Source organism: Dreissena polymorpha, chromosome 2 (assembly GCF_020536995.1).
Source record: "Dreissena polymorpha isolate Duluth1 chromosome 2, UMN_Dpol_1.0, whole genome shotgun sequence".
NCBI lineage: Eukaryota > Metazoa > Mollusca > Bivalvia > Myida > Dreissenidae > Dreissena > Dreissena polymorpha.
In genome coordinates, this window is record NC_068356.1 from 142,037,131 (window position 1) to 142,049,825 (window position 12,695).

The following is a 12,695-nucleotide window of genomic DNA, read 5'->3' on the forward strand; positions in this document are numbered from 1 at the left end:
CAAGCATACCAAGTTTATTAAATGCAGATGCACATACAATCAGGTATGAAATAAATTTCATATACATGACCCTGTGACCTTTAGCATTTACCTCAGAATCAAAACAATTTTTTTTTTCTGTATCCTTTTCCAGGACTAGAAGGGTATGACCATAAATACACACACACGAAACAAAATATATGTGTTTGTCAAAAGCACTATGTCCCTACTGCACAATTTTGATTTATTTTTATTTTTTTTATCATTTGGCAGGTTCAGATAATTATTTCCCTTTAAGGCTTATTACTTGCCTTGGATTTGTTTTTTTGACCTTTGACCTTGAAGGATGACCTTGACCTTTAACCACTCAAAATGTGCAGCTCCATGAGATACACATGGCCAAATATGAAGTTGCTATCATGAATGTTGCAAAAGTTATGGCAAAATGTTAAAGTTGGAGCAAAAAAAACAACCAACCACTATAGTGGTGGGGGACATAAAAACACATTTTCTTGAATCAATGAAAGAAAGTAACAATATGACAAGGCACAACTATGTATGCAGGTGTTTATTCAGTCATCACATAACATAGCATTTCATATCACATATATACATAAAAATGTACACATGAAACGCAGTTTAAAATGTTGAGTGAAGCATACACCACTTATAATACAGTCTACCTGTTGATTTAACAATCGTAGGCATAAACCTATCAGCTTATGCACATTTTTTGGAAGCCTAATAAACACTAAGTCTTAGTAAATTCTAAGTATTATTTTAAAAATAGTTTTGACAGTGAACAAATACCTCATAAATAAATTCTAAGAAAGTAATGCAAGACCTGCTTGGGTATGTAAACATATGAACAAAAGTCAGAAATTGTACAAACGCAACTTTAAATATTTGAAACTATAACTAAAAAAGTTCAATCAACAATGAGCTTTTTCAACTTTATGTGGGTTGTGAAATTTAAAAAAGTTTATATTGTCGTTCTATGGAAAACAGAAAAGGGTACGCATACAAAATGTAAAAGGCCTGTAACTACAAATCACTTAGCTCCTCTGGGAACACTTAACCCTTTGCATGCTGGGAAATTTGTAGTCTGCTAAAATGTCGTCTGCTGAATTTGTAAAATTAGCATTTTCTTACAATTTTTTCAAAGAATACTATCAGAATAGCAAACAGTTTGGATCCTGATGAGACGCCACGTTCTGTGGCGTCTCATCTGGATCCAAACTGTTTGCAAAGGCCTTTAAAATTCGGTTCCAGCGCTGAAAAGGTTAAGCAAATTTGCAAAATGCCGCTTTCTTGTTAGTCTGTGTTCATACATTTTCACAAGGAAATATAAAAACAAGTAAATACTGCAAAATTAATTATTATTTATGTCTCAAATATGCAGATAATACTGGATTTTGTACAAAATGTTCTGAGAACTTTCCACTGAGTGTGATGTGAAATTTTCACATCAGTAGAATAGCTTTGCTATTACCAGCCCATATTTCATTTAATGGTTTAATGGAGTTCCAAAGCATAAGTTATTTTTAAAACTTGCATATAAAATAGCACTACATGTATACACATTACAATTTGTTTCACCCAATCTAACAATGTCAAACCCTCAAGGTAGTATAATAAACTCATTACCTATAAATCCTTTTCCAGTTTTGGTCAATCTTTCAAGATTGTTAAGTTTGCAGTGACGTAAAAAATGTGGAATGAAAAAAATGTAAATTTTGAAAAATCATACAATAAAGAATGGATCATCAATGCTATTTAGAACATGTGCACTAAAATGTTCACTTAAGTGAAAATTCAAATAGGATTTTCCATAATGCCACAACTCTTAAAACTGCAAATCTATTATCAATATTAACAAAAGTATTGATAAAAAACACAGCCAAATTTTAGAATAAAATCAGTTTCCCAACATAGATATTTAACATTGATAAAGTTTTCTAGTAGCGGAAATAAGCTATCAAAATAAAGTATTTTTTACTTTGTTATGATGTATAAATGGAACAAACATTTATCTACAAGCAAATAACATGGACATGTAAAAAGCAATCATAATAATAATTGTTCTACATCTAAACATTTATAAACAAACAAGCTTTCATTACATGATCATGCTTCATAAAACTTTAAAACAATATATTTAACAGATGAAGTCCAGAATTATATTCCTTTCAACTTCATTTTAATACTAGACTTTGAACAAGCTACCTCTAGCGTCATTAGAGGAAGATCTAAGAGGAAGATCTACATTAGAGCCTTGTCCTGGGAAAACTGGGCTTACTACATTTGTATTAACCCTTAACCACTTAGATACGTACTTAACCCTTTACTAATTAGACACGTATTTAACCCTTTACTAATTAGATACGTACTTAACCCTTTACTAATTAGACACGTATTTAACCACTTAGATAGGTATTTTTACACAATTGAAGTCACTTAGAAAGTTAAATATAACTTAAGACCTGTCTTACTAGATTCAAGTTTTAAAGGCTTCATTTTCAACCCTTAGATACTGATGAGCAGCAGACAGCATAAAACCTGAACAGACTGCAAGTTACTCGCAGGCTTTTCTGGTTTTATGCTGATTGCACATAGCCATTTTTACTTTGCTTCTGAGTGGGAAAGGGTTAAGGGCCATTCCAGATTAGCCTATGTAGTCCACACAGGTAAACCCCCCCCCCCGTGACACCAGAATTTACAGGGGACAGGGAAGCTCCTACCAAAACAGCACAAATGGGCAGGCTTGTCTATAGCTACGCAGGCCGCATATGGATAGGATACCAATTGTAATAATGACCCTGTTCCCATGTGACATTACAACTTATCAATGGCTAAATCACATTCATACTAAACAACCGGCAGCACAACATTATTATGGTGAACAATTCAATATCTTTTAAACCATTGTGATCAACAATAAACACACTGGATTGCACTACATTCAACAACAATGCTAGCATTATATATCAGGCAATCTTAAAGAACAACAAGCCCTACTTTGATACACATTCTATTTACCTATCATCTTAAATACAAGCCCCTGACATTTCTATAAAATGCCATTTAATGAACATTCTCTTGAAATTTGATGTATTGGTTTTTTAGCCTTATATGTACATTTAATGCCTCAATAAATACATTTAATGCTGTAACACTATTTGAGAGATTATAAATTGGGAAAAACATTACTATCGCAATACATTAAGCATATGCCATCAAGTGAATTTACACCATTGAAAGCATAACAGCATGAATAGTATTAAAATAAGCTTATCAACTACATGTCAGGGCTGCGAATATTGGCTTCAAAACCAGCTACAAATCTTGAGAGAACTGGTTGTATCATAAATCACTTTTAAATACACTGCTTGCTTATAGAATTTAACTGTCTATAATAAAGCCTCCTGAGCACAATTAAGTGACAATCACCTTGATAAATGGACAGCTTCTTGTGAATAAAATATCCCATCTAATAATGCCCACTTCTGCAGGTACTTCTTACAGTTTGCCAGGTGGTCTCTGATGTAACATAGCACTCTCAAAAAGCAACATGGCCCAGCCAAAATCCAAAGTTAATTACCTTAGAACTGACAATGCACTCAACCAGCAGTGGAAACATTGATAAACATATCACAGATCAAAACTTTGCATTTCTTCTGATGCCGTTCAGACACTTTACAATAAAATGAATTTGTGAATGCCTTCATCCCTTTGTTTATTTTACTTGTACAGCATAATTTTCTGTTCAGGATTCATATTTAAACATATCCACATAAACTTTCAGCCATTTTTGCACGCCTGATTATCGTTTAGATGGATTGGCTGCACAAATAAACTACTAACAAAAAACCTTAATTAAGTGGTGTGGGCAGTGTTGCTTTGAAATGGGCCATAACAATAACACTTTCTCGGTGGTCAAATAGCCATTCTATAAATTAATCGCTATCATACCCTAAACCTCATTTTGTTCTCCTCCCATTTTCAAAAGTACCCCTGTTAAGTAACATCCAAAGATTTCTATGCAAAATTCACCGCCCTGACATGTTTAACACAGATGTCATAAAATAATCATTCAGTTATAAACATGTCAACGTTATAAAATGCCTATTAACCAAGCATAACATGCATTACTTGCTCAATACTTCCATTGTCACAAAAAGCGTTTATGAAAAATTATTTCATAGTTCCCAATGCACATACAGTTTTCTATGACATAAAACTTCAGTCAGTTTTGTTTAACAAATGCTCTTGTTTTGGATAAAACATTAAACTGTTACCTGTCAATAGCCTTTATAAGTCAATTGAAGAATCAAGCAACTAAGACATACAATTTGAAAGGTCAAACTATTGTTTTTCATTGTAACTTCTGAAGAAGCTTTCATCTCTTCAAACAGAATCAATCGGCACTGTTTACAAGTTTGTACCAATCTGACTTCAAACTATGTACCATATATATCACTTTAATGTATATCACTTCAATGTCTGTATGATATCTCACTTTCAAATAGTGCACCATATCTCAATTCAATGCATCACACTTAAATGTTTGTATGATATCTCACTTTTCAGTTTGTTCCAAATCTCACTTGTCAGTTTGTACCATATCTTTGTTTTACCGTTGTCAGCACCATTTGTCAGTTAATATAAACACACAGAGAACATGAAAATCATCATAAACCAATGAAAAGTTTCATACAAGTGTTGCCATTGCCATTCCTATTATAATTACTAAGGTCAGAGTGTCCACACGTAGTCCACATAAAAACTGTCAGGTGTATGGATTATTCATTTTTTGCTATGACAAAGATTTTGTATTTCAAGGTCAAGGTTGACAATGTCATGAAAACTATCAAAAAGCCATTACTTAACTAAGCTTTATTTAATGTGCTCATTTTAATGTAAAGGGAAATAATGACCCCCCAAACATACATAAATGAGTTCAGATAATTGTAATGCTGTTTCACTACCAAGAGCTGTTTCAAGACAATGCAATAGACTATTCTTCCAGTATAATAGTATTATGTACATTTTCTGTTAACCCTTTGCATGCTGGGAAATTTGTCGTCTGCTAAAATGTCTTCTGCTGAATTTCTAAAATAAGCATTTTCTTCACAAAATTTTCAAGAATACTATCAGAATAGCAAACAGTTTGGATCCAGATGAGACGCCACATTCTGTGGCGTCTCATCTGGATCCAAACTGTTTGCAAAGGCCTTCAAAATCCGGTTCCCGCACTGAAAGGGTTAATCACATGATTTAATGACCAAAAAGACATATTGAATCTCTGTTTTAGTTTTATAGTATGTGTAAACTTACAGCTGAATATTAATTGATTAAAACAAGAAATGTGACAATGAGACTATGAGATTTTCAACTTGTTACAAAATAATTATATTGCATTAAATGAACTTTGTAATCAAGGTCTGCATCTTAGCTACCAAGCCAAAACCACATCACAACACCTCCTTGTATGTATAAATAGATACCAGCGTTGGTTCATCTGTATCACTGCTATGAAATTGTGAAAGATTCGGACATCCTACATCTCAGATTTCTAAAAAAATAAAAAATAACGCCAGGCATGATTTCCGTAACACCTCAAGGGATATTACCATCAAACCACCCTAACTATGTTCACCAGACTCTTGTCTATAAATACATCAAACAAAAATTAAGAAATATTCGTAGGGTTGTCTTGACACTGGATAAGAGTCAATCAGCTGACAGGAGGACAACCCTTCCATAAACACTCCTTAGAGCAAGATGTTCATGACTTGTGTACGAGAAGGACACCCTATGTGTCTGAATGTGTGAAAATTGGGCAAAATGCATGTGCGTAAAGTGCCGTCCCAGATTAGCCTGTGCAGTCCGCACAAGCTAATCAGGGACGACACTTTCCGCTTTAATGGTATTCTTCTTTTAAAGGAAGTCCCTTTTTACAAAAAATCTAGTTTAAGAGGAAAGTGTCGTCCCTGATTGGCCTGTGCGGACTGCACAGGCTAATCTGGAACGACACTTTACGCGCATGCATTATGCCCAGAACATGACACACTCTATTAACCGATTCTCCAAACATAGGAAAATCACATCATAAACCACAACACATGGGTAGTTCAAGTTATCCGTGACTGTGTACAGATGAGATTATGACATGCTGGAGCACGGCAGGCCAGGGGAGCCCATCTGTGTGAGTACACGGTCCAGCCACTGTAGAGGGCCATTGAGGTGGATCTCTATCCAGCAGGGGGTACTGGTCACTGTCTGGCGTCTGAAAGGAACAAACGATGCACTTGACTTTCATTTATTGCATTCAATTGATTATTCTAATCTGCTTTAACTGTTCCACAAAATCTTGGTAAAAAGTCATGATGGTATGTATAAAATGGTAAAACAATAAAGTAGTTAAACATATGATTTAAAAAAAATCCCTATCCCCCCCCCCCCCATTTTTTTTTAAGAACTGTCTTATTATACCTCAATTTTATTTAAATACCATTTAACAAAGTATGTAACTCTTATTTCTATGATTTTGTTCTTCTCATTGAGTTATTATAAAGAGTTTTATTTTATGCTTTCCGGTGGTTTATAGAGAAATATCAGTGAAATGGTGAAGTGAACTAGTATTTCAACGTTTTAAACAGTGAAAAATAACAGTTTTCACTGTTTTACTGTGAAATGACGTCATTTTTACAACGAAATGACGTCATAAATCCAGCGAAATTATCTAGTTAAACTCTTTTACAATTTAAATAAACGGTGACAAAAGCATACAATAAAAAGAAAATTTGTTGGATTCGATGGAATATCGATTTTATTTCACTCGTGATCATAAAAAATACATATTTTCAATGGTGGCTGCGCCACTTGTGAAAATATTGTTTTGTATGATCACTCGTGAAATAAAATCGATATTCCATCGAATTCAACAAATATCCTCTATATATTAAATGTTCCCTATCTCAAAATTGCTTTTTTTTCCGAAAATTGACAGGAAAAGGCCTGAGTCTGTGCACCTTGATGATGCTAAATAGTGCATTTATAATAAAATGTTTCAAGGTTTACAGGGAGAGAAACTAACTTTTTATGGTTAGTTGCCTAGACTACATGTAGCAACTATCTTTAGTACTTCGGTTGTCTGAAGAATAAGAAGCTAAGATCCAGGTGCATGTAATAAGTTTATAAAACTTTAAAGAAAACAAAATCAGACAACAATATATAATTGCTGACATGACTCGATGCTTTATGCCCTTTATGAGTCTAAATCTGCATTCATTTTAAGACAAAACTTTAAAACGATGAGAAAACTGTTTCAAGTATTTTTTATATAGGTAAGTTTAAGGTGGTTGCGCTGTAAGACTATCAAGTTTTGAAATTGACTTGCACAGGCTTTTTTCTAATGCCCTGGGGCAAAAGGGATGCCACTAATTTCTGACCCCCAAATACAAGCCTTATACCTGTACTCAGTGCCCCTCTATCTCTGATATACAAGCCTTATACCTGTACTCAGTGCCCCTCTATCCCTGCCGGTATACAAGCCTTATACGTGTACTCTGTGCCCCTCTATCTCTGATATACAAGCCTTATACCTGTACTCAGTGCCCCTCTATCCCTGGTATACAAGCCTTATACCTGTACTCAGTGCCCCTCTATCTCTGATATACAAGCCTTATACCTGTACTCAGTGCCCCTCTATCCCTGGTATACAAGCCTTATACCTTTACGCAGTGCCCCTCTATCCCTGGTATACAAGCCTTATACCTGTACTCAGTGCCCCTCTATCCCTGGTATACAAGCCTTATACCTGTACTCAGTGCCCCTCTATCCCTAGTATACAAGCCTTATACCTGTACTCAGTGCCCCTCTATCTCTTATATACAAGCCTTATACCTGTACTCAGTGCCCCTCTATCTCTGATATATACAAGCCTTATACCTGTACTCAGTGCCCCTCTATCCCTGGTATACAAGCCTTATACATGTGTACTCAGTGCCCCTCTATCTCTTATATACAAGCCTTATACCTGTACTTAGTGCCCCTCTATCTATTATATACAAGCCTTATACCTGTACTCAGTGCCCCTCTATCCCTGGTATACAAGCCTTATACCTCAGTGCCCCTCTATCTCTGATATACAAGCCTTATACCTGTAGTCAGTGCCCCTCTATCTCTGATATACAAGCCTTATACCTGTACTCAATGCCCCTCTATCCCTGGTATACAAGCCTTATACCTGTACTCAGTGCCCCTCTATCTCTGATATACAAGCCTTATACCTGTACTCAGTGCCCCTCTATCTCTGATATACAAGCCTTATACCTGTACTCAGTGTCCCTCTATCCCTGGTATACAAGCCTTATACCTGTACTCAGTGCCCCTCTATCTCTTATATACAAGCCTTATACCTGTACTCAGTGCCCCTCTACCTCTGATATACAAGCCTTATACCTGTAATCAGTGCCCCTCTATCTCTGATATACAAGCCTTATACCTGTACTCAGCTCCCCATCCTTTCACAAAGCTCATGCGTATGGTGCACATTCTGGTCAGCTGGTACACAGACTCAAAGCCCTGATTCACTGACTGGGCAAGTAGGGCTGCAAACTCCTGGTTGTTGAAGATCTTCAAGTTGCAACCTACAATGTATGTACTAAGTATAATTGAGAATAGCTATGAGAATATGGGGCTGTATGCATGTGCATAAAATATTATCCCAATTGAGCCTGTGTAGTAATACTAAATATAAAAACAATCATGTTTCTATAAATAGGAATACACATGTTACTTTAAAAAATAATAATTGTGTTCAAATAATTAGTAATAAATGAGTTGCTATTAATAGTAATACAACTGTTACAATAGATAGTAATACATGTGAAACTACAAATAGTAATAGATGTGTTATTATATGTAGTGACTAATGTCTGGCAGTAAGCAGTAACAAACGTAGGAGGTAAATGATCACAGAGGGTGGGGGACAAAGCCAAAATGAACATTTACATCTCAAACAAGTAATCTAAACCCCAAATCGTGCGTTCTAAGTATACTAGGAATATATTATCATAATCCATTCCTACGTGTTTAATGTAAAATCTTTTCTATACATAATTCTTCAAGTTTAGGCAACAACCGATACAATATGATCACATAACTACAAAATAATCATCAGAGTAATTAACCCTTTGCATGCTGGAAAATTTGTCGTCTGCTAAAATGTCGTCTGCTGAATTTGTAAAATAAGCATTTTCTTCATTTTTTTTCAAAGAATACTATCAGAATAGCAAACAGTTTGGATCCTGATGAGACGCCAAGTTCTGTGGCGTCTCATCAGGATCCAAACTGTTTGCAAAGGCCTTCAAAATTCGGTTCCCGCACTGAAAGGGTTAAATAACCCATAGCTGTATTGTTTTCAGTAAATATATTAGCATCAGTGAACACTTTTTTCATGAGCACTACCACAAATGAGAATTATTGATATTAATGTTTTTTTAGGCTTTTTAGCCATTTTATGTTTCAATTTCAATGACAAAATATTAAAGGAATAGTTACAAAAAGCTGTCAAAACAATGGCATTAAACAATATGGCCAATTAAGATTAAACTCCTTAAATTTATTTAATTAGAAGCCTGAGCAATTTTATGTAATTGACACTTTGGTACATCTGATTATTTAGCACACAAATTATTGAACTGTTTTTTTAACACTTCTTGATTAAATAATGCATCCTTACCCAGAGAAATTTCAAAGACTATTTTTATAAGATATTTGAATACGTTAACAATTATTCAATTACCAGTGTGTAATTTGGGGTTAGGCCCTATTTCTAATCCCCCAAAGTATATATTATTCCTAATAAACAGCCTAATATCCCCATTTTTTATTAAATAGCAACATTTAGTTCATTTCCCTATTCAACTCTACAAGTTGAACCTTCTATAATATTGAAAACCCTACTAATCTCAACTTTTAAGCATTTCTTAGCAAAAACACAATTGAAGTCAAACATGATTTGATCTTCAATCCAAAGCGCCCCAGACTTAATCCCTGAATGGTAAAAAACAAACACCAAATAAATAGCTCATGTACTTACCTGGAGGTATTTTACAGACTGTAGCTGGATGCCAGCCGTACCGCTGGTTACAGTTTGGGCTTTGGACAAACACCGCACTCTCACTGAGGCACTCAGCAAACACCTCGCCTCCAATGTAGTACAGCCGCACACCTTTACCTGAAATAGGAGCAATCATTGCAGCTGTGTTCAAGAGAAAGTCTGCATAGTCTGTTCAGGGACGAAACTTTACGCTTTTATTGTATAATCTGTTTAACCCTTTCAGCGCTGGAACCGAATTTTAAAGGCCTTGGCAAACAGTTTGGATCCAGATGAGACGCCACAGAACGTGGCGTCTCATCAGGATCCAAACTGTTTGCTATTCTGATAGTATTCTTTGAAAAAAAATCAAAGAAAATGCTAATTTTAGAAATTCAGCAGACGACATTTTTGCAGACGACAAATTTCCCAGCATGCAAAGGGTTAAAGGAGGTCTCTTCAAAACTAAAATCCCATTCAAGCAGAAGTGTTTGGTAAGAGGAAAATTAATTTTTGGCAATGATCATTATCTTTTCAGAAAAAAATTATTTGATTTTTTTCACTGTTATGTCATTTTGATTCATGTTTAAAGTATATTCAGGTTTTACTTGACAACAAAATGATCAAACCTAATCAAAAGAAGCCCTATATGTTGGTAATTTTGAGCAACTCACCTATGTGTCTACGAGTCATTTCCACCTGCTGGGTCCGGTTGATGTTTGACAGCAGTCCCAGACAGAACCTCTCAGAGTTTGATGGGTCTGTGAAGCCATCCACCGTCAGAGAGGGCTGCGATGCATGAAATGTCTCTCCCACCCTGAACACAAAAATAGTCTCGTTCTGGGAAAACTGGGCTTAACGCATGTGCGTAAAATGTCCTCCCTGATTGGGCTGCACAAGCTTATCCGGGAAGACACTTTCCCCTTTTATATAATTTTCTTTCAAAGGAGCTCTCTTATGACAAAAATTCAGTGTATGCAGAAAGTGTCGTCTCTGCTTAGCCTCTGCGAACTGCACAAGCTAATCTAGGACAACACTTGACACACATGCAATAAGCCTAGCATTCAGAGAACACAACTCAAATAGTAAGTTTCCAGAGCCCCCCCCCCCCCCCCCCCCCCCCCCACCCATTCAAATTTACCTCTACACGTGTAATTCTTGTGTCACTTACATTTAGTGAAAACTATTACCAAATTCCATATTCACATGGTATATTTACCCATATTTGAAAGCAAAGTTGCCTTCCACCTTAAACAAACTTTTATACAGTGAACAAATGTTGTTGTTATTTATTCTAGCTTGATTGCATCTCAAGTCTGTTTCCTGATACTAGACTCAGTAATAGAATCAGTGCTTTGTGTCTCTAGGGGAGATCTAAAATATGCTCCAACTGTTGAGATTCGAACATGTGACATCCTGATCGCTAGGCGGACAACATTTCCACTACGCCACGGAACATTTGGAGAAAATGTTTGGTTGTTCAATGGCCCCATATGACCAATGCAAGAATGATTAATATGTCAATCCACATTCTATTTAGGGGCTACCATGTCTGCAAACAAAACCATGAAACCTTGTGTGAATTTATAGCAGACCTGGTAGCTACTGACCCGATTGCGTGATTGTGCATGCTGGGTTGGAGCAATAATGGACAAATATGGCCTCAGGCCAATTTTTTCAGGACAACATCATATTAGGTTAGACTTACAGACATAAAACATATTATAGATAAAACACCAGACGTCAGTCCATTTATCTTTTGGGGACTTCAAGATACTGTATTCAGCCCTAAAATCAGATTTAAGCTGTCTGTATAAAACATGATATACAGAGAAAATGAAAAGTTATACCAGTACAAATATATAATGGGTGCCAATCATTACTCAAATTGCCAGGTCAAAGCTGTATTACACAACAAGGAAATCTTACATACTGATGAAAAACGACTGAGGATTATATGAAGCAATCAAGAGAAATACACCCCAAAATATCACAGAACATTTTCTGATAAATATTTCCTGACCAGACCAGTTATAGAGCATCTAAGAATCAGAAAAACTCATTGTCCAGTATTATACAGTCACTTATTCTATGAGATGCCAAAATAAATGTATGATGCTCTTATCTGCAAGGATTCTGTAAGTAAGCTGCAATTAATCAGGCCTGTTTTTTTAACATCGCAATCATCAACTCATCCAATTGGCCTGTTTTGGCTGTTTTTTTACAGTAGTTGTTTGCTTGTATTCCCAACAGAAAAAAAGTATCTTTTTTCTCATATCCAGTCCCAAAATTCCAAGTAGAGGGTTTGAGTTTCGGATGATAAAAAATATAGCATCTTATGTGTATTCTATCTTTTATTATTCCATAAAGTTATAAATAACAAATTATACTTTTTCCCTGACTCAATATTAAGTAAAATGGCATTGAAATTCCCTAATTCACAATTATAGGTAATATTTCAAACAAGATGAAATAAATGTTCAGCAGCCACAAAGGGGGATAACCTTTTAAGAGGCTGTAATTGCACAGGCTGATCAGAAGCTAAACTGTCTGCTAATTAGAAACGCAAGGCTTCGTGTTCACATAAGGGTATCTCCTTACAAGACTGCGC

The 12,695-nt window shown here is 35.5% G+C and overlaps 1 protein-coding gene across 3 annotated transcripts in view; it reads right to left on the reverse strand.

The window, feature by feature from the left end:
- Nucleotides 1-532: 532 nt before the first annotated feature.
- LOC127869250 (mothers against decapentaplegic homolog 3-like) overlaps nt 533-12,695 on the reverse strand; it is a 52,738-nt gene continuing 40,575 nt past the window's right edge. For all 3 annotated transcript variants that reach the window (XM_052411632.1, XM_052411633.1, XM_052411634.1), the window contains 4 exons: nt 10,759-10,901; nt 10,088-10,225; nt 8,489-8,633; nt 533-6,268 (listed from right to left, as the gene is read on the reverse strand). In XM_052411632.1, the coding sequence (XP_052267592.1) occupies nt 6,145-6,268; nt 8,489-8,633; nt 10,088-10,225; nt 10,759-10,901 (550 nt within the window). In that variant the 3' untranslated portion in view covers nt 533-6,144. The remainder of the gene's footprint in view (nt 6,269-8,488; nt 8,634-10,087; nt 10,226-10,758; nt 10,902-12,695) is intronic.